The 22405-nt window shown below is 49.3% G+C and overlaps 1 protein-coding gene across 4 annotated transcripts in view; it reads right to left on the bottom strand.

Annotated features, from left to right (window-relative positions):
• Nucleotides 1–10129, bottom strand: part of GRHL1 (grainyhead like transcription factor 1) — a 54211-nt gene extending 44082 nt beyond the window's left edge. For 2 of the 4 annotated variants that reach the window (XM_039231081.1, XM_039231082.1), the window contains exons 1-5: nucleotides 9990–10129; nucleotides 6599–6785; nucleotides 3779–3849; nucleotides 1293–1683; nucleotides 190–266 (exon numbers count right to left, since the gene is read on the bottom strand). In XM_039231081.1, the coding sequence (XP_039087012.1) occupies nucleotides 190–266; nucleotides 1293–1683; nucleotides 3779–3849; nucleotides 6599–6785; nucleotides 9990–10009 (746 nt within the window). In that variant the 5' untranslated portion in view covers nucleotides 10010–10129. Of the gene's footprint in view, nucleotides 1–189; nucleotides 267–1292; nucleotides 1684–3778; nucleotides 3850–5408; nucleotides 5610–6598; nucleotides 6786–9989 lie in introns of those variants that run through there. The other 2 variants (XM_039231083.1, XM_039231084.1) reach the window with 2 other exon arrangements.
• Between the last annotated feature and the right edge of the window lie 12276 nt (nucleotides 10130–22405).

The raw sequence follows: 22405 nt of genomic DNA, 5'->3' as shown, positions 1-22405 counted from the left end.
GAAACACAGTACAGATTTCAAAGTTAAACGGACTAAAGCACATGGCCTCTAGCAAAGGTAACACCATAGTAACTTTAGTTGAGATACAGGTGAAAGCCCACCAAAGCCACCTCTGATTTTCCAGTATCAAATTAACAAAAAAGTCGTAAGAGCTGAAAGTTAAAAATCAAATTAAAAGACAACTATTACCCAGAAACACTGTCAAAAACATAGTCCTCTGAATTCATGCCAGGCATCCGTAGATTGAGATCCGAGGGGAAGAAAACCTGAAATATCAATGCAATAAGCCACAACTATTTAACTGGTTATCAGGCTTACTAAAGACCTATATCTGGTACAGCACAGAAGTATGTGGCTTACAGCAACCCACTGCTCATTCAATATTCATTTTAAAATAAAAATTGTAACTCTACCAAAAAAATGTAAAAAAGAAAATTAAGAAGAAAGAAAAACACCCATTTTATATGCCACTCAATTCAACAAAGACGGTCTCCGTGGGTACCTCCCCCAGCGTGCTGCATTATTCCCTTTCCCACTTTTTCTGTTCAAACTCTAGAATCTGCAACCCAAATCTCGTGACTTTTAGGAATCGTCATACTAAGCGAAGATACAGTCTCAAGTCTGTACCGTGGCTGCATGGATAGGTGCATTTTCTCTGAAAAGGCTACTATTCTACTCCTTAACTCCATCAGCACATAGATAGATGCTCCTTTCCCCCATGAGACTTTAAAGATGGCTTCAAACATCTTCAGTCCCTAACTTTTACCTGAAAGATGTTCATCGCCACAAAATCCCCCAGAAGCATTTGGAGTTAATTTGTAAATTTCACACATCGCGTGGGTCATCAAGATCCACTGCGTCCCTGACTATTACCACCAACCAAGAGAGACCAAGCAAGTACATGATAAATCATTTTCCATTAAGAGCAACTGCAGGAATCTTGTTTTGGTCTAGACAAAAGCTGAAAAGAGACCTATGTGGAGATCTCTGTTGTCGATGGAAGATTACGCATGGGGTTCTCTTTCTCCGACAAATCACTTAGCTGCAATCATAATTGTTAACTCAAATGCTGGTAAGATTAGCCATGTGCCCTTGATAATAATTTCTGGTTTTGTAGGTTTGGTTTACAAATTACACTCATGGGCCTTTTCTTGTAAAAAAAAAAAAAAATCTTTTGTTCCTAATCCATTCATTTCAGGCTGAGTTTCAAGCTTACATAACAAGGAAGAGGTGGAACTCAATACTTATACAAACACACAAATGTCTTAGGAAGATGCTTTCATTTCCTGTACCTCCTGAACGCCTTCCTTGAAGGTCTCTGAGAAGGTAGAGTCTGGAGTTCGCCTTTGAGCATTTGGGGGTTGAGCACCAGAGCTGAACTGGTCAGCATTAAGGTTCCGGTCGAAAACCACCACCCGCTCAGTGGGCTCAGGATGGTACACTGCTGGAGAGATTCCCACAGCAAAGCAATGGGGCTGGGTTTCTGTCTTGATGGAGTGGGTAGGCATTGTTGCTATGGAGACAGTGACTGTTGTATCGGGAGCTGTCAGATGGCCTCGCTTATCAACGCCCAGTTGGTTGCCATGGGGAAGGACAATGTTAAATGGCACATTTTTCAGTACTTGCACTCTGTTTTCTCCAGCAGAAACCAGGGACTGCTCGGTCACATTTGGCATGCTGTTTCTTTAAGAAAAGAAAAGAAAACTGTGTTTTCAAATTCAACGCTGATACAGTTCTTTGACAATTTTTATTCTCCTAATGGCAGTGGGTCCTATGTAATAATAATAATAATAATAATAATAATAATAATACACTTGGGAGGAACCACATGAATGGAAAACGCCAATGATAATCCATTGAAAAGGAAAAAAGACTTTATAGTTATCAGTCAAGTAAAATCCAAAAGTATTAAGTAGAATTTCCTTTGAAATACGGAGAACTCACAGTTCTCTTTATTTTCAATAATCCTAATAAAATGATCTTATTTCATTAGAAGCCTGAAGCTACAAACCTAGAAGACGGCGGTTCAAGTACAGATTCGAGAGTCAGACCGCCGTGGCTCAAAGTCCATGACCTTTAGCAAGTGGTTTCACCTCCTAGTTAACTGCATGCTCACCCACGAAGCTGGGATAGTCACGGCATCGACCCTCACAGGGTTGTGGCGGGTGAGATGAGGCGGCACACCAGGTCAGGTGTAATAATGCCTGGGGGACAAGGGCTCGGCCAGTATGAACTGTCCCTACTCGGCCACCACTTTCCCTAGTGCCTCCCCTTGTGTGGCCTTCTCTGCCATCAGACAGAAACCTCTGGTTACACTGTACAGGTAGATACACTTGCATAAAATTACTTTTTGGTTTAATAACTATCCTGGGCAACAGAAGATGATTTCTAGTCCAGGGGACAGTTAATGAATTTTCAAGGCCCCCTCAAACAGTATAGGCGGACCTTTACGGAAAAGGGCACGATCAATGAAACGTGCAAACCTTGAACTATGAATCCACTCCCAAGAATTTATCCTAAAGAGAGAAAAAAGGAAAAAGTCCCCTAGAAAGTTGTTCAGTAAGGCTTTGTAGTAGTAAAAAAATTAGATGGGGACTGAATGTTAGGATACTAAGTTTTGCTTTAAAATACTACAGCAAAAATACATAAAATACAAAGTTTACTGAAAAGCTGGAGAAGAGGGAAGAGTAGATCAAACAGGAGGAATCATCTGAGCAACTGCTGAAGCTAGGAATGTTGTATCTGGGTTTATATTATTTCTCTACTTCTGTTGTTTGAAAATGCCCATAATAAAAAGTAACATAACAAAAGCCATAAGCCCTTCTCCAAAGGGTAATTATGCAGATTAACACAGCAACGTGGAGAACGCAATGTGGAAGGGATTAGGTAGAACACAAACTATCAAACCCGATCTGTGAATACAATCACAACCACATAAAATGTGCACACCCACCCACACCCAAATAGCAAATTACAAAAATCCTCAAGATGGTGGGATTCGGAGTGTGGGATTCGGAGTGATCATTCTTCCTTTAAAACTATTTTACTCCTGGGGCACCTGGGTGGCTCAGTCGGTAAAGCGTCTGACTTCAGCTCAGGTCAGGACCTCACAGTTAGTGGGTTTGGGGCCCGCATTAGGCTCTGTGCTGACAGCTCAGAGCCCGGAGCCTGCTTCCAATTCTGTGTCTCCCTAGCTCTCTGCCCCTCCCCCGCTCATGCTCTGTCTCGGTCTCGAAAATGAACAAAAACATTAAAAAGTTTAAAGAAATGTTTACTCCTCTATTACTAATAGAATACAGGGAAATGTAAAAAGCATATGTAAATTTTTCCTTCATGGCTGTAGTGAAGCCTTAATTTTCTGGAAGTTTTAACCTAAAATATTTTAAAAATAACTCCAACAGGAATTGGGAAAACAGCTACTTCATTAAGTTTTACTTATTAGGCAATTATTAAGATCACTGGGTACTTCATGTTTTTAAAAAGAGTCCTGCAGTTGCATTAAGCCACACCCTTTGTAAGAGAACCTCAAAGACCTGAAGCAAACACTTGCCTTACATTATTACTAAGAACATTGCTGCTCCACAGAGCAAGAAAGTTAATGCTTTGTTTTCCAGAAAAGGCAACTCTGTCTAAAGAGACTGGTAACTTTTCAGAGCAACCAATCAGAATTACCACCTCTCTCTTCCACCAGAGCTTTCTCACGTAAACCAACTCCCATTTTATTTTGACAGAAACCTGGCCTTTTTCAAGAGGACGACTTCATGCTATTAGACCTTACCTCTTGCTGTGCTCGGGCTCCGGGGGCTCGGCATCCGGCTTCGCTGTCGAGGACCTCCTCTCTCTCGGAACCTTGGGCGGTAACACACAAGACGACACTTTAGTTCTCACTTCGCGGAGTACAGACACAGCGTTTTATTTTCCAGCTCGGTTCATCCATTCACAGATCTACCTGCCCGGCCCGCCGAATGCCAGCGTCTGCCCTCAGGAGCTTACATTCTGCTCGCCAGGTTGAGAGGCAAAAACCAAACGATTCTTCAGTTGCCAAATAAACTCAGGGCATCCCAAATTTACCCGGTCACTGAGTTTGCGTTGATCTCTTAAACAAACGCCTCTGGCTCGGTTTTACGCATTTATCCACGTTACGGAATAAAGAAGCAACAGAGAACGCAACTGGGCTCCGGGTGCCGGCGCCGCCCCCTCCCACCGCCCTTCCTTTTAGATCAAACGCAAAATCGAAACGATCGGCCCGCTAACAGGCCATGTCCAAGATCCAAACGCTGGCTTCAAGTGGTAAGTTTCTTTAGATACTCTGGGATTCACACTGGTACCCAAGGGACGAATCGAACTCAGTTTATGCTATGCCTTTTTGATTCTGCTCTTCTTTACAAAGGAGGTGAAAGCAGGCTAACACTACAGGTGCGCTGCAGCCATCATTCCAAACCTGCGCTCCAAACCTGCTACATGTTTGAAAGCGCTTTTCAGTGTGAGCCTAGGAGTATAATTACTTTTAAACACAAATTAAATTGTTTCATGTGTTAACAACGTGCTTTAAAAGCGTCAATGAAGTTACTATGTAAAAATGACGGAAGGTTATATCCAGAGACCTCAAACAAATCAGGTCATGTACAAAAGAAAATCTCCCTACACCTATCGTAAGAAGTATGACATCTTAAGCGTGAAGATTGTCACCCTTAACGGACAGAGGTGATGACTTATCTCCCCCTAAGATGTAAAATACTTTCAGGACCTTACATTGAAAGCTTACACATATACAAGCACTGCAATCAGTATTATTACATCAGTCTTCCTGGCACTAAACTTGTTAGTTTTCTCCCATTCTCAAAACTTCAGTTAAAAATACGTAACCTCGTGGGGCGCCTGGGTGGGTCAGTCAGTTAAGCGTTTGACTCTTGGTGTCAGCTCAGGTCATGATCTCATGGTTTGTTAGATCAAGTCCCACATGGGGCTCTGTGCTGACAGTGCGGAGCCTGCTTGGTGTTCTTTCTCCCTCTCTCTCTACATCTCCCCCACTCGCGTGCGTGCTCTCTACCTCAAAATAAATTTTAAAGGAATTAAAAAATATGTAATCTCAAACTTCATAATTAATACTCAGGAACTTCTAATTTTTATACTCCTTCTCTCTCTACACCTCCCCCACTCGCGTGTGCGTGCACTCTCTCTCTCAAGATAAATTAAAAAAAAAATTTTTAAATATGTAATCTCAAACTTCGTAATTAATACTTAGGAACTTCTAATTTTTATACTGATCGAGACAATAAAACAGCCGTAAGGAGAACAGATATATCATAAGCTCCGCTTCAAAGGCACTCTTCGGCTATAGGCAAAGGAATCTTCCAGCATCATGAGGTACAAGTTTCCCTTCATATTCAAAGGAAAACAAAACTTACCTCAGCCTCTCAAACACAACATGCCGGGTATACAGCCTCACATTGGAAAATCCTTAAATCTTTATTTAGGCGCCACCCTATTTGGGAACCATCACCCAACTCTCTTCTTCGCTTTTTGTCCCCTTCCACATTGCTTGTATTCGGGAAAGAGTACAGTGCCAGAGGGAAGAGAAGGCAAGCAACTGGTGGATCTAGGTGGAAGTATCTGGGTGTTACTTGTCCGATTAAATGCAAGTTTTCTATGGGTCTGGAAGTTTTAAAAACAAAAAATATGGCACAAGCAGACTGCGGTATACAGGCGTCTCCACATACCATCACTGGGCAGAGAAAAGGAAGCCAAAGTAAATACAGGAAGCAAAGCAAGTCCCAGAGGAGACGGCACCCTGAAGGGGGTGACTCGGGCACAGCCCAGACCGGGCCTGAAATCCTGGCTGCCGCCCATCCTAGCCGTGCGACCTGAGAACTATATTTTTCCCATCTGCAAAACAGGGACGATACCGCATATTGTGCAGGCTTTCTGGAGGGGCCGGAAATAAGGCACGTGCCGTCTGGCAGGCCACAGGCAATCAGCAAGCGGAGGCCAGCGTCACTGGGACAGGGAGGAGGACACACGTCTCCAGACAGGAAGGCCACATAAAAGTCCCGGCGGAGAAGAAGTGATACTGAGTTAGGATCATTCGACAGAAAAAGGCAACAGACTACATCCTGATCTTAGAACAAGAAAGTCCGAGACTAGAAAACAGCTTTTGTTCCTTCATGAATTCTACCGTCGCATCAAAAGCTCTGTAATATCGTGTAGGGAGAAGGCCATCGCTCTGACCACCTCGGCAGGAAGGCGGGAGCGCAGAAAACGAACCACTGTCCCTTCCTGAGCGCGCGAAGAAGCACCTTCGGTAAAATGTTCAGTCTCGCGAAGACACATCTTACCATTTTCTGCTACGGGAGCTCCATCTTTCAGACCGAGCTAGGACAGCTGGCTACTTCATGTACTTTAAAAACAACCCTTTGATCCTATGATGGTACATTTTCAGCTTTGAACCACAGTTAAGTCAAAGTACTCATTACACTATTTATAGTCACTAAAGAAGCAACTTGCATTACACTCTACCAGCAAATTACTGTTTTATACGCTGTGGAGTCAAGTGCATCTTGGACTGTTGTTAGGTTTGTAAAAGAGGAGGCAAATCCACCTTGTAATAGTCATAGAGCAGGCCCAGCGCGGCCGCACTGTCTTCATCCCCGTTGATGCTCATCATGGCTTTGGTGGCCGCGGTGAGAGGGTTTTCCAGGAAGGATTTCCAGGCTTCATCCTCGCTCGTGTAGGAGCGCCGCTGCGGATAAAGCGCTTCGTTCTGAAGAACCAACACCGGCCGTTTGCTTTGGAGAAAATTAAAAACACACATATGTATATCACACTTTTTACCGCAAGGCACTCATTTTTTTTTTTTTAAGAACCAAATAACCGATTCCTTGATGTTCCAATAAAATAGCTTTTTTATTGTTTCATCAACGAACCGCCCTGGCAAAGAAAATCAAGACAAGACCAGGAGACAAACCATCGAAATGCACACCAATGGGTCACCCCGCAAGGCGTAAGGCATTTGGGCAGCCAGGGGGCCTATGGTGTACCTATACATGTAAGGCAGGATACAGTATTTGGCAAAACAAAACAAAACAAAACAAAAAGATACTCTAAGAAAATGCCGGGCTATTCAAGCACTTAAGTAAATGAACACAAGGACAGAGTAAGGCAAAACAGAACATTCATTCTCTTCAGACGTCTCCAATCAGGGCTGTCCCCTCTTAGGGGGAGTATATACATGGTTCAATCATCGTGCTGCTACATGTTATTTCCCTCCTTCTGTTGACACCAGGCCTTAAAAACTTTCCTACCCACAGATGAGGGGGAGAGGAGGAGGGGGCGGAAAGAAAAAGGGATACTTGGTTTAATCCTCCGGGGTATATGAGAGAGTTAGAATATTCTACTGATTACCAGCAGATTGAGCCTGGAATGTGGCCAAAGGGGACTGTAAATCAATAAGGAGGCATAATTTTCTGGCATGGGAGTTAACTGTTTATCTTAGAGATAAACACTTAAGAATCTACAACAATAAATAAAACCACTGAACAAAAAGAGCTTTTTAAAGGAAAAAAACAGGTGGGAAATCTCGTTTTTAAAAACGTTTCCTAGTTTTTCACACTGAGCAAAAATGGTTTCATTGGAACACTGCAGTTTGGTGGGACAAATCCAGAAAAATCAACGGAGATCTTGGTAAAGTCTTACAGGAGAGTTCATTTTAAAGATGAAAACAAACACTACTGATTCCAAAACCCCGAAATGTAAATAGTCTCCACACTGTTCAATTGGTGCTATTTAGTAAGTCAATAAAGAGAGAAAACGGAACAGTCACTCCAGCAAAATGAAGTTTAAGGGGGGAACAAAAAACCTGTTAATGTTCAAAACGACTCTGAATTATCACTATTCTAACAAGCAAATTTAAGGATCAGCTCTCATTGCAACACACAAATGAAATATGTAAATGGCCTAAAGGTGACCTATCTACTCTAAAAGTGAATGTAGAAAGACTGATTATCTTCTCAAGTAATCAGCAAAGGTTAGGGTTTGGCAGTCACCCAGGCCCTTTAAAAGCAGATATGGATTTTTAAAAAGGAGCACATCTTTGGAAAGGGGTGGGGACATGGCCCAACAGCTTCACGTATCCTCACAATTAGGTCTTATGTCAAAGTCAATGGTTTAAACTCACGGGCTCAGCATAAAATCCAAGGAGCTCACATTCCGTAGGGAAAGAAGTCTTGAGGTGGGGTACTATTTTAACACGAATCAAACTTGATGAGGCAGTCCACTTAGAAACGAAAGCGTGTGTATATATATCCCACATTCACAGTAAATAAATAAGGGCACTCCCTACACCCTTTGGAGCTGAGTGGAAGGGCTCCTGAATCAGGGCTCTCCTGAGGTGTTTAACCGGTGCCCTGTGAAGCTATTATTAATAGCATAATAGCTACTCACAGAAGATTATGACAGCGCTTGGCTCATTCAATTCCCGTAATGCTAGTTTTTCAGCTTCCCTTCTTCACCCGCCTCCCCCATCCCAAATGTGTACAGGCAATAGAAAATATTTCTTTGCAAATGGTTTTCTCTGATCACCCTGAAGGTGCCTTACGTTTCCAAGGTGCGCCGGAGGCCAAAATTTTAGCTTTGGAAATTTGCCTTATCTAAACCCTAAGTCGAGAAATAAACAGTAACCAGTGGCCGCCTCCATCTACTTCCCCCTAGCACAGTGGGGCCAGGCGCTGGTCCCTAAAGGCCCATCTCTGCCTCGGGGTGAGTCTTCAACCCCTCGCCAGTAATCTCGCCAAGGCTTCTGAAATCTTTTTCAAGTGATCGTTTCATGGACCCCAGGTTAATCCATTCAAGATGCCCCAGACACGATATCCAACCCTCTCAACCAGAAAAAGGCGGCACTGAAGGGAAAACCGGAAGGCAGACGTCTGATCTGGACTTACTGACCTGAAATATACTTATTCGTTTGGTGCGACTCACTTTTTTTCCTAATAATTTTTTTAAAAAATTCCGGAACAATTTTATATGTACACAAAAGCTGCAAAGAAAATACAGAAATCTCCCTCACCCGGTGTCCCTCGGTGTTCACATCTTTACATTGCACCACCTTACATCACTCAACGATAATTTCTTTCACCACAAACTCCAAAAGGCACATTAGTACAGCAGTTTCTGTGTATCCCCTTGATTTCGAAGATTTCGTCCGCCTGATTTCTTTTCTGAGGATTTTTAATTACAGCAATCTGTAATTACCATCAGTGATGCAAGTGGCAAAATAACTCCTACAATTTTCTCACTCACACAGCCGGCCAAGGGGAAGAAAAATGCCAGGACATCAGAGCACTTCCACTTTTCCCTAAATCTCTCCTTTCGGAAGTTCTGGCAGGCGGACTGCGGGACGCGGCTGGGCCGGGCCACTGGGGATCGATTACCCGGGACATCTACCGTTCAGCGGGGGAGCGAGTCCCAAAGAGCTCCGCTGGCTCCACGGGGCAAACGCGACCCTGGTGGGGGCGGGGGGGCGAGGTACGGGGGCGTCCACGCGCCGCGGCCACAGCCCGCGAGGCGCCGCGCCCCGAATCTCCCTCCCCGCACCCGGGCCACCAGCCGAGCGCAGATGCGGGCGCGCCCGCCGGGCGGTGCCGCCGAGGCGGAGGGGGAGCCGCGGGCGGAGGTCGCGTCTCCGGAATCGAGTCCCCAAGGCAAGGGTCTCCCCGGGGGCTTCGGTGGAACAAAGGCGCGGGGGAGGGGGGGCTGAGGGCAGAGGCCGCGGCGGAGACGAAAGCGGACGGCGAGACGCGCCCCCCGCCCGCCCGGCTTCGCGCCCCCGCCCGCGGGGCCTCGCCCCCCCCCCCATCCGGCCGCTGCCCCGCCGGCCTCGCGTCGCCTCGCCGGGCCCCGCGGCAGGTGCGGCCGGCCGGCCGGCCGGACGGGCGGCGGCGGCGGCGGCGGCCTGGAGCCGCACGGCCGGACTCGCGCGCCGGCGCCTCACTTACTTATCGTACTCCTGTGTCATCGCGCTTGCTCGCCGCTGCCGGGCCGCCGAACTGGACTTTCGGGTTGGGACAGTACACCCGATACGGGGGGAGGAGGCGGCGGCGGCGGCGGCGGCGGCGGGTCCGGAGCGGCGGCCCCGACGGGTTGGGTTCGCTTTTCTCGCTCTGAGCCGGCTCCGCGCGGGCTGCGCGCTCTGGGCGCCCGGGCTCGACCGCCCATTGGCTGGCGGCGCGCCCGCACGGGGCGGGGCCTCGGGGCCGGGCGGCCGGCGGCGCCGCCTGATTGGCCAGCGCGCGGGCCGCCGGGGCGGGGGGGGGGGGGCCGCCGCTCCGCGTGGCCGCGTAGGTGCGGCGCGCCCCGCGCTCTCGGCCTGCCGGCGGCAGGGGACTGGCGTGGCCGCGCGGCCCCAGGCGCGCACCTCCCGACCCCCCGCGGCCCTCCGCGCGCCCACCGCCCGGCGCCTAGGTCGCCGCCCTCGGCGGCTCACCGGAGGGCGCGGCCGAGCCTTGGCAACGCCATCTCGGGCCTGGGGGTCTTCGCTTCCCCGCTGGGCCACCGAAGCCCCCCGCGGCTGCAGTGATGGAGCCTCCCCGCCGGCGGTCCGCCTCGCCTGCCGCGGCCCCTTCCCTCTCCGGGTCTGTGAAGCGCCCCGCCGTCGTGCCGCCTCTCAGTCCGCGGTCACTGGTTTCTGAGGCCTGTGGGTTTGGCCCGAGAAAGGTCCGAGGGCTCCGGCCTCGTCGTGCCCACGGCGGCCGCCTGGCTTTCGGACCTCCTGCGCATGCGTCTCGTGCATCCGTCTTCTATTGTCCCTCTTCTAGGTGACCGTCGCTGGGCAGCTGCCAGTCTCCTAATGGTTTCCCCACACGAGGCCTGGGTGAGGACCTGCTGAGCGGTGGCATCGGCCTCATCCGAGCCGCCTGGTGCCAAGGGCCCGCCCCTCCCCCTCCCCTGCGCCCCCACCTCACTGCGGGCCCCTCTCACCTCCAGTCCCTGCGCACCCCTGAGCCCTCTCAGAACCCTCATCGGGGCTTCAGCCACTTCCTCCTTCATTCCCCTCCCCGCTGAGCGCCTTCGTGGGGCCCCGTCCCTAACCCACTGCTGACCTTTCCACCGTTTCCGGCATGTCCGCCCCTGCCCCAGCCCAGTCGTCCGGAGCCGAAGCTCCCTTCTCCTCCAGGGTCCGCTCATACAGGGACAACTGTATGCCAGGCATTGTTCTAGATGCGGCAGACAGTACATTTCCCTGCCTTCCCTCGGCATCTAGGGGGGAACAGACAATAAACAGTACGAGCAAGGTGTGTTGGAAGCCCTGCTCGTGAGACTGGCAGGTTCTGTGGGAGAAAAAGCAGGCAGCTGGAGGGCATGGGGCGGAGCTGAGGTCGCAAGGCGCGCGGAGGAAAGGCCTTCCGGGAAGTGGAGGAGGAGCGGTCCAGACTCAGGCACAGCTTTGCAAAAGGTGCGGACCGTGGACATCGGCACCGGTACATCCAGAGGGGCAAAGCAGCAGGCGGGGGAGGCTTGGGCTCGTGTGGACGGCGGCTCTCACTGAGTAAGACAGAGGCCTCGCAGCCGAGCAGTGACCTGCTCTCACTCATGTCTTTAATCTGGGTGGGAGAGCGGAGGGGCGGGAAAGTGCCTGGATCTCTTCCGAAGGTCGAACGAGCAGGATTCCCTGAAAACCGGATGTAAAGTATGAGAAAAAGAGAGTCGAAGACACTAGAAGGTTTTCAGGTAGAGGCCGGAAGGGATCCCTCGCCGAGAATGGGGAAGACTGTGCGCATAACGCTGGGGTAGGTCAGGAGTCCCGTTTCAGACACAAATTCAAGACTTTTATTAGAGACGCAGACAGATGTATGAGTAGGTTGGATGGGAGTGCGGGTCCGGGGAAGAAGGGGCTGAGTGGACATCTCGGAGTCATCAGCCGAGAGATGGGCTTGAAAGCCTGCGGAGGAGACGAATCTCCACTGCAGTGAGTGAGGACAGAACAGGACTGACACGGGGTAGGGGGTGGGGGGTGGGGTGGAAGAGGGAGATCACTGAGGGGGGAGGGAAACGGACGCATGGGGACTGGGTGCAGAAAGTGAGACAGGAGGAAGGTGTGGCCAACTGGGTCAAGTGCTGCCAGGAGGCCACGAGCAATGAAGACTGAGAAACATGGAGGCTGCCCGGGTCTTTAGCACCAGCTGTCCGGCGTCTGTTCCCACCACTTTCCTTCTCCCTGTTCTCCAGACCCCACGGGCCCCAAATCAGCATCCACAGGGGCGCCTGGGTGGCTCAGTCGGTTAAGCTTCCTTCTTCAGCTCAGGTCATGATCTCACAGTTCGTGAGTTCGAGCCCCGCGTCAGGCTCTGTGCTGACCGCTCCGAGCCTGGAGACTGCTTCAGATTCTGTGTCTCCCTCTCTCTCTCTCTGTTCCTACCTTGCTCGTGCTCTCTCTCTCTCTCTCTCTCTCTCTCTCTCAAAAATAAATAAACATTAAAAATAAGTAAATCAGCATCCACAGACACTCCTCCCTGTCCCCTTTCCGCCATTTTCCGTTTCCATCCCCTAATCCTGGGTACAACACCAGATCTTGGAGCCTGTCCTTTCTACTTCCTCACGAGCCTCCTGTTTAAATAAACTGTATTTTTTTTTAATGAGCCAATTTAAGAAAAATATCAAGGAAAAGCGGTATGGGTGGAAATCGTCAGAGTTGTACTGCTTGAAGGAACTCAAAGTGGGAATTGCCTCTGCCTCAACTTTTCTTCCTCTGCTGCGTTTCCAGAGGTGGCCAGAGTGAACCTTATCAAGCACACATTTGAGTGTGTCAAGTCACTTGAGTACACTCCAGATAAGTTCAAACTCCTTAGCAGGGAGTGTAGATGAATAGCTCAATCCGACCATTGGCTATTCTGCTTCTCACAATGTTGCTCAGTAAAGAGCCACCTCCTGCCCCCAATTCCCTGCCCCTCTGCTTCCTACTTGACCAACTTCACCGAACCTTCCAGACTCAGCCAGGACTCCACATTGCTCCAGGGGTGGGGAGGGGCTTCCCTGACCTAGGCTGGGCTAAGTGTCCTGTGCATACCCACAGTCCCTTCTGTATCTCCTCGTTACCACGTTTACCACATCCTGTCTGTAATACTCGATTTTCTGTTTGTGTCTGTCTCCCCCACCCCCCTTCCCATTTAGCTTAGGCTGAATCCTTAGAATTGGGCTTCTATGAAAAAGGCATTCGCACAGTTGCGATCTTTACGGACCTTCCCAAATTGTTTTCCAAAAGGTTGGCCCAGTTAGACTCCAACCAATGGGTTATCAGGACAGCCTGAAGAGCCACACCCTCACCAACGACGATGGGCGGCATTATCAAACTTAGCTTTGCCAGTTCTGTTAGATGAAAAATAGCATCCCACTGTTTTGATTTGCATTTTTTAAAAGTACGAGTGAGGTTTAGCATCTTTTTATTTGTTTGGCAATCATTTGTTTTTAGCTAACGGATGGGTTTTTTTTTTTTTTTTTTAAGAGAAGTCACTTTCTCAAGTCGTGGGCTTCCGAGTAGTTGTGGAGGTAAGGAGAGTTCTAGCCCAGGCTCTACTAAGCTCAGTGGAGTTCCTGCCTTCTGGGCCTCAGAACAAGGAAGAGGTTGGGCTGGTCATCTGGCCCCTTCCAGCGCCAGGGGCTCATGACCGGAAGAACGGTTGCTAAGAGTTCTGATCTTAGCTACCGACAGTTTACAGAACTGCAGTCCAAACCTCGTAGCCTGGCATTTCAATTCCTTATCCATCTGGCCCCGACATACATTCTAAATCTTGTCCCAGCTAAGAGCCCCCTGACCTGAACCCTGTCGCCGTGTTCCCTGAATATGTCCTGCAATTTCAGGCCCTTGGTTGCCCCTGCTAGGTCTTTCTTTCTCTCTACCTCACTTCCCCCACCCTACCTCTGTTTTCAAGGCCACCTCCAATGCCATCTCCTTCAAGCATCCTGCCCATCCTACTGCAACTACTCCTGCAGGGCCTCCGCTGTCCCTTTGTTACACGGCTCATCACAGCTACTCTGCCTTTCGGTTAATTCAGCTCTGCATGAGGTCGAGAGAATGGCTTCAAGCCAGTCAGATCTGGGTTCGAATCTCAGATCTGCTTCATAGTTTTACCTTCAGCAGCCTATCTCCCTGCCAGTCCTCAGTTTTCTCATCTGCAAAACGATGAAGACGATATCAAGCTCTGTGGAGTTAAGCAACATCACGTAGGTAAAGAATCTCACACAATGTCCGGAGTAAAGACACCTGGCAGCGGGCCTCCGTCTTCTTTAGAGATGAGGTGGTCAGGAGCCTAGTCTAGTTCCTGCAGGTGCTTGTTGGCTGTGCCGCACCTCACCGTCTCCTGACGAGCCATTTGCAGGGTCCTCGCTCTGATGAAACGGCCCATATTGAAGAGACATCTCAGGTAGTTGCAATGGAAGGGCCTTCGTGCCTGGCTTCCGGGCGTTAGTCCCGCCCAGTGTCGCCGAGCCATTGTGTGTCTGCTGTGAGATGAACGTCTTCCACTTTGGAGGTGGGGGTATGGAAGGGAGAGAATGGAATCCCCACCCTTTGCCTCCCAGCTCTGGGACTTTGGAAACTTACTTGACCCTGAGCCTCAGTTTCCACAACTGGGGAATAGGAGATTCTAATTCCTATCACCTAGGGATTTGTTTGTTTTGTGAAAAGTGTCTCAAACAATGCCAGACCTTTTGGAATTCAATAAATACTAAAAGTTACAACTTCCCATTTTCCCTCACTGTATCGTATAAGCTGCTTAATGGACACAACTATATCTCATATATTTTAAAAACCTCATCATCTAGCAGAGCAATAAGCATATTATATAGTGTCGATAATTGTTATTCAGGATGGTGATGACGTTAGCCTTCTTTGGGGGAGTACTCATTGATCAGAGATCGCACACCTGAGCTCCTTTCACTCTTAAGAGACGCCTTTGAGGTAGACAGGGTTACGCCCACCTTGTCGATGGAGAAACAAGGTCCAGAGAGATCAAATGATGTTTTCAGAGTCTCCTAGTCAGGAAATTTGGGACTCGAACCCAGACCCTTGTTTCCAAATCCCGCACTTTCCCTTCCAGGTGGTGCCAGTGTGAGAGTACTTCTGCCGTGTAGTCTGGGTGCAGCCCGTGGCCCCACTATAAAGCAGTCTGGACACTTGAAAGGCGGCAGAGCCATGGCTGGGGCTTCTGGTGACAGCCTCTGGCTTTCAGGATGGGGTTTGATAATTCCCTAAATTGATTCTCAAACTTAAGACAACATGGTGACTCACGGAACTCTCTCTCCATTTTTCGGTATCCGACGCTCTGATTTCAGAGGTCCTTAGTGACATCGTCCTCAACGTGCTTGTTCAAGGAGGTTTCGCCCCTTCCCTTCCATGCCTGCCTGGTGTGCCAGGGTGACTGCAGTCTCAGGTGAGTCTCGGTAAATACCTGGGACTGGATCCAGACTCTCACCCCATTTCTGAATGGAGGCAGAAGAACTATGTCAAGTTGGGTGTCACCCTCTTGCTGGCATCTGGAACCCAGATATCTCACATTCTTTTCCTATGGCTTCATGGAGATCGATCATTCCAGTGAAGGCTTGACGTTGCAACACAGCTGCCAGAAAGCCGTCGGCTTAGAAGCACTGGCCTTCCCTTTCGGTAAACCTCCCTTGCTGTGACTAATGCTGAGGGTTGGGGGGGCGGGGGCCATCATGCTTTGCGGCCTTCTCCAGAAAGCGCTCCAGGCTCGGGAGTGGAAGGCCCGGGCTCGGCTTGCCTGCTCACATATGCATACTTTACTCTCTGAAGAAAAGGTCATCAGTGGTAAAACGTCTTCCTCATAAACCATCCTTTTAAAATGGTAGCATCTCACTACCTTCTGATGCAAGAGAAAGATTGTCCTCCCTCGATGGCACGGAAAGAAGGAATTAAGTTCCTTGCCCAAAGCTGACGTTTCGTCAGCTCAGATTTTTCCAGGAATTCTTCCCCCGGAAATTCTTTCCTTTTCTTTGACTTGGAATTCGAGTATTTTGCGGCTGACTTTTGAATATCTTTCCTAAACCCTGACCCCGCCAATTCCAGGATCTGGAACGTTGAGTTGCTCTGGATGGTGAGCGTTAGAATAAAGGCAGAACTAGGGGATGAAGAAGGGAAGAGGAAGAAAATCGGAGAATGGCGCGACAGGCGTCAGGAAGGAGAAAGGGCGCGGCAGTGGGGTCTGGAGCTGCGGGATGGCTTTTCGAGAAGCGACCGGGCTGCGTGTGCTGGGTCTGAACGCTGTGAGCACGGCGCTGGTCACGTCACTCTGGGATCGGGCGGCCGTGGGCGTTACCCCGCGGGCGTCCCTTCCTCCATCCTCTGCTCTCGGGAAAGCTCCTCCGGGCATCACAAACCCCCCAAGTGGCCCTACTCTGGGGCCATCGTGGGGATCAGCGGATGGGGACGCTAACTCTGAGACGGGAAATCCGAGGGCTGGCTTTTAACACATACACGGAGCGAGCGAAGCACAAAAAGGGCTTCTTAAAAGGCACGCGATCCTTAATGAAGCAAAACAAACGGACTGGCACCGCACTGCAAACGCCGAAGAAATGCGGTCCTACCGAGTTTCCGGGGGAGGCGAGTGGAGGTCACACATCAGAAGCGCGAAGTCTCCTAAGCGCGGCTCCTTTGGCGCGTCGCCTGTAGATTTCAATCCTTGTGACTCTACCCGTCCCGCGAGAGCCGTAGTTTCTTACCGTCCGTCTCCTGCCCCGCCCGCGGGTGCCTGTGCGCACGGCCCACTCGCGGTCGGGTGCCCGGGTCGCTCCATCTGCAGACCCCGGCAGGCCAGCACAGATGCTGCAAACGGCCGTCCGCTTTGGGGGATGGTGGGCTCTGCCTGGGAGAGCTGAGGTGGGGAGAGGCGAGGCTGTGGCGTTTGAGCAGGGTCCTAAAGGAAGAATAAGGGGTCTTCTGAGACAAGGGAGGGCATTTCTGATAGGGAACACAGCACGGGCAAAGGCCCTGAGGTGGGGGGTGTCATGGCCGCTTGGGGACCCCTCTCCTGCAGTGGAGGGCGCCACACTCTCCCGGCCCTCCGGGCCCAAGCTATTGGGCTGTTGGCAACAAGAAGCCATCGAAGGGCGCTGAGTCTCAGGGTGTCATTAGATCTGCTTGGGCAGAAATAACTGGCCAGGCCAGGCCAGGTGCTTGGAAAGGAGAGTGGTTTTGCGCTCACCAGGAGGAGGGTGATGATGAGGGCCTGGGCTGGGCAGTGACTATGTCGTCAGAGGGTTGGAGACTGGCCAGGGACGTCCTTGGTGGTGAAACCACCAGGGCTGAGTGACAGAGATGTTGGGTGACAGACTGGGAGGGGTCGGCGATGTATAGCTTCCGTGATTAGGTGAGTGGTGCTGTCACTGAGCCGGGGAGCATGGACGCCAAACAGGTTTGGGGCGGAGGTTTGGAAGAGGGGGTGGTGAGGAAACACCAGTCATAAACTAATGTTTTCGTCTTCGTGGTAGCACTTGGGCCGCTCTGATTCCACACTGACATCACCAGGGCTTGGAGCTTGGCGAGGCAGGGCTGGAAGTTGGAGAAGCCCACCGATTCTGGAGCTAGAGTGCCTGGCATCAGAACTTCTCGATGACTTTGGGGCGCCTGAGTGGCTCGGTTGGTTAAGTGTCAGACTTCGGCTCAGGTCATGATCTCACGGTTCATGGGTTCGAGCCCCGTGTTGGGCTCTGTGATGACAGCTCAGAGACTGGAGCCTGCTTTGAGTTCTGTGTCTCCCTCTCTCTCTGCCCCTCCCCCACTCATGCTGGGTCTCTCTCTCTCTCTCTCTCAAAAATGAATAAATATTAAAAAGCAAAACAAATTCTCAATGTCCTTATTTGTCGAATAACACAGTCCTGCATCGTGGGATTGGTCGGGGGATTAGAAGAGGTGGTCCGTGTAAATTGCTGAGACCACAGGCGTATTCCAAGCACTCCAGAAAGAGGCGCTATCTGTGGTATTGCCACACCTATATCTTGTGCAAAAGAGATGCCCATTTTTCCCCTTTCTGTTTTCAAAATGCTTCAGGGGCGCCTGGGTGGCTAAGGGTCAGACTCTTGATTTCGGCTCAGGTTATGATCTCAGGGTTCATGGGTTTGAGCCCCGTGTTGGGCTCTGCTTGGGATTCTCTCCCTCTCTCTCTCTGCCCCTCCTGTGCTCTCTCTCTCTCTCTCAAAATAAATAACTAAACTTCTAAAAAAATAAAAAATGAAGACACTTCAGTTTGATTCCAAGCCGACATGTGCAAGGCAGGCAACCGGGGGCAATCGTCAGGCAGCGATCCTTGCAGCGCAGAGCTGATAAGAAAGTAGGAAGGTTTTCGCAATCTCTTCCCTTTCCACCATCACCACTCGCATCAGTGAGCAGCTGTGGAATGTGGGGTTCCGCACGGAGCACGAGGAACGGCCCCCCCGTCCCCGAGGCTTGCCGCCTGGCTAGGACAACGGGACACGTGCAGAAGTAAGTTTCACACGTAGGATGGGCTGTGGGTGCTGGGGAACAGCAGTCCCTCTCCCTGATGCTGTGGAAGGACCTGAGGGCCCTTTCAGATGGAGGGAGGAAGAAGTCAGTCTGAGGGGCAGAGCGAAGGGGGGTGGCTGGGAGGCGGGGACCAGGTGGGAGAACAGACAGCAGAATTGCCGGGCGCGTGGGAGCGGGCGGGGGGGGAGGGGGTGCCAGGTGGTGAAATGCAGGCTCTGGGGCCACGCCATCTGCTCTGACCCTCAGGCTGTAGCGAGGAGGGGGGCAGGCAGGGGAGTCAGGAGGGGCCCCCACAAGCACCACCATGATCAGGTGCAGATCCCCGGGCTGCCCTTGGACCAACTCGGTGGAAAGACAGCGTGGCGTGGAAAGGGGTTGATGTGTGCACACCATTGGCAGCATGCCAAGCACTGAATCGGGGGAGAGAGGATCCAAGTAAGGTGACGAGGGACCCCAGGCGGAGGAGGCCTTTCCAGGGAGACTTTTGTCCTGGTGCGAATCTCTAAGGAGAGAAAGGTAAAACTAAGTGAACATGTTTGTGATATTTTCTTCTCCTCCAACATGGTAAAGAACACGTTCTTCCTACTTTCTAGCCGTTGAGTTCAATTCTGAGACCACCTTTTTTATTTTAGGTAATGTTTAACTTCGTCACTTAATCTGAACGAATGCAGACAACAATGGTGACAGAGGGTGATTACATTTAAGTGGAATTCTAACTTAAAAATTCTTTTTGGAAATATCTGTGAGTCACCCAGTTCAACGCAAATATCCATAAAACATGTACTAATTGTTCCAGAAGGAAATAATTGTAGCAGAAGGGCAAAAGGCCAAGTGAGCTGAAAAATACCAGGTTCTTAATTTATAAAGTCAATAAAAGTGCTCTTTGGTAAGTCCTTCTCAAGCCATAGCGTATTATCAGGGAAGTCTGGCACTAACATCACTTTATGCTGAAATACTTCACAAGGACACTGAACAAGGGAATGTACACTGAGAGCTTCTTGAAAACATTCTGCAAGAGACTTCACACTGTGTGAACTTTCTCAGCTTTCAAGAATACAGAGGCATTTTAGATGGAAAAAAAAAAAAAGTCACTGGCTATATGCCCAACATAAAAACACACACTTTTAACTCGCTGCCGTATATAATAATTCACAGAACGTTGGAAATTCTACTCAAAGTTGTCCTTAAGTCTTGGAAATAATGTGCCTTCTCCCCTAAGCAATAGAGCTTTCTGTGTAAATACAGGGTTGAATTAATAGTGCTTTCCCCCCCCCCCCAGGCTTTGTGCCAGTGGAGGGAAGAAAAAAAAACAAAATCCGAAGAGCTAACAAAGAAGTACAGACACTCTCTGGGTACATGCGCCGCCCCTGCTGCCCTGGCCCTGGGCTCTCCCCCTTCCTTCCTCCGGGCTATAGGAGGCTCCATCCACGTCTGTGTGGCACTGACACACCTGTTGTGGCTCCCCCCCATCCACCCCCCCCCCCCAGAAATACTACCCTTTGGTGAGATGAAGCACATAGCAGCTCTTCACCCTGTTAAACAACATTACTTTCCCATGATGATGTCGATTTACCCAATGTAAGAGGGGCCAGAGCTGGCAGCTGGGAAGAGTCCCCTTCTCCTTTCAAGTCTAGCCCAGAACCTCAAATTGCCTGAAGAAATCCACATTTATTGAAAGGTTTAAAAAAAAACCGCACCCCAAAAAACCCCCTGGGGCACCTGGGTAGCTCAGTCGTTTAAGCCTCTGACTTCAGCTCAGGTCATGATCTCACGGTTCATGGGTTTGAGCCCCTCCGTCGAGCTCTGTGCTCACAGCTTGGAGCCTGGAGCCTGCTTCGGATTCTATATGTGTGTGTGTGTGTGTGTGTGTGTGTGTGTGTCTCTCTCTGCCCTGCCCTTGCTAGCACTCTCTCTCTCAAAATTAAATAAACATTAAAAAAAATTTTTTTAAATACCCAAACCAAAAATGTATATCCAAAATTTATGATATCCTTGTAGGTTAACAAAATAGTTAGGTCAATGTTCTATATTCTCAGGAGAAAAGATTCTCATTGTACCTCCCTGATTTAATTTTTTAAATAAAAAAACTTAGAGGTTTTATGTTCATCTACTATGAGCAGACTCTTAATTGCCACAGATATGGATAGACAGGTTTATCTAGACATAGTAAATGAGAAAACAGGTTAAATGTTCAATAGGTAGCTAGGTGAGGAATAAATATATTTCACAGCTGTTTTCCATGATGTTCTGAGGACCCATATTTGATGCTAAGGCAACGAAGAACATGAAATTCCCTCCACTCCAGCACATATGTGCTATATTTGCATGGCTATGAGCTTAGACTGATCACTGACAGATGAAACAATTTAAAGACTTTTTTTTTTTCTAGAAGAACCTATTGCATTCTGTTTTCACCCCCTGGAAGTATCTGATATCACACTATCGCCATAGTTACTGGAGCTGAGACCACGTGAAATATTACTTGGTTTTATTTCCCTTTAGGGTGGTCACCTGACTTGCAAAATTATAGTTCACTATAGTGGTAAGGTATTTAATTTTTAAAAAAACCATAAAATAAGTTTTGTTCATAGAAGAGCTTCCACCAAAATCAACAAATATCACAAGTCTGTCACCTGGCAAATACTTTATTGCTTCCCCACAAAGGAGACGGAAAATCTGACTCCTGCTCCGGGCAGGGGTCCTGGGAACTGGGTGCACCTCCCCGGGAAGCCAGCTCCTCCTCGCCACCCCTGCCCTGTGACTTCCCTCTCCCCCCTCTACGCCCCTCCTGGACTGTATTTGTACGTCCATAATGTCACGTCCCCTACGTCTGCCTCATTTCATAACCGCGTACCGTTTTAGTTTAGAAATAGATAAGGCGAGTATTCAAACAGGGCGAGGCCTCGAGGAGTCCACTTGCAGGGTGTCCGGGGCCCTGGCGGGGTGACTACAGCAGAGAAGGAATGGACAACCCGGGTCTGGGGGAGCCGAGTGGAGCGATCAGCACCCACGGCCATCTGCATCAGGGAGCCTGGCAAGGACCTTGAGGACACGTGCAGGGCGGGGGCTCTTTCTCCATCTCACCCTTGAACCCAGAAGCCATTTGGGGAAGGAGACAGATTGGTAAAACAGCCCTAATAGGGAGCTGAACTTTCACTTTACTAAATATTTATTCCAAAGTGGCTGTTTTAACCCTGAAGAGACTAAGATTTCTTTAATTGGTCAGATTAAAGGTTCAAAGCAGTATCTTTGCTGCCCTCCACCCCTACCCAACAGGATGGAGACAAGGGGAAAGTTACAGATAATAAAATCAAGTGGCATAATTTTTGTATACTGGATGTGACCAAATACACTTGGACTCTGCTGGGGCGTCTGGCTGTCTCAGTCGGTGGGGCACGCAACTTTTCATCTCAGGGTGGTGACTTCGAGTTCCATGTTGGGCATAGAGATGACTTAATACTAAAAATCTTAAAAAAAAAAAAAATCAGACTCTGCTAATGCTGTAAGCTTTTTGGGAAAAAAAGCTCAGGAGAGACAGTGTAGTTCAGCGATTTGCTCTTGGACTGGCTGTGTGGCTTTGGGCAGGTGTTCAACCCCCCCCCCCATGTCTTAGGTTCCCCATCTGTAAAATGGAATAATAGTACTTACATCATGCAGTTGTTGTGAGGATAAATTAATAACTCATTTATTAATTTAACCCCATTAATATAAATGATAAAAATACGGAGCACTTAGAACAATGTGTGGCACATGCTCGACATTATGCAAGCATTTACTACTACATCATTCCGTAAGACTAGAACAAAGCCGGATGCCAATAGTTATAAAGTATCTCACAGAATGTCCTGGTGGTAGATGATCAACAGATGTTAGGAATTAGTTTACTCATAATACCCTAGT

Source organism: Hyaena hyaena, unplaced genomic scaffold (genome assembly GCF_003009895.1).
Source record: "Hyaena hyaena isolate Hyena2069 unplaced genomic scaffold, ASM300989v1 scaffold_53, whole genome shotgun sequence".
In the NCBI taxonomy this organism is placed as follows: Eukaryota; Metazoa; Chordata; class Mammalia; order Carnivora; family Hyaenidae; genus Hyaena; species Hyaena hyaena.
The sequence above is the reverse complement of the archived record's forward strand: the minus strand, read 5'-3'. Positions and strand labels throughout refer to the sequence as shown.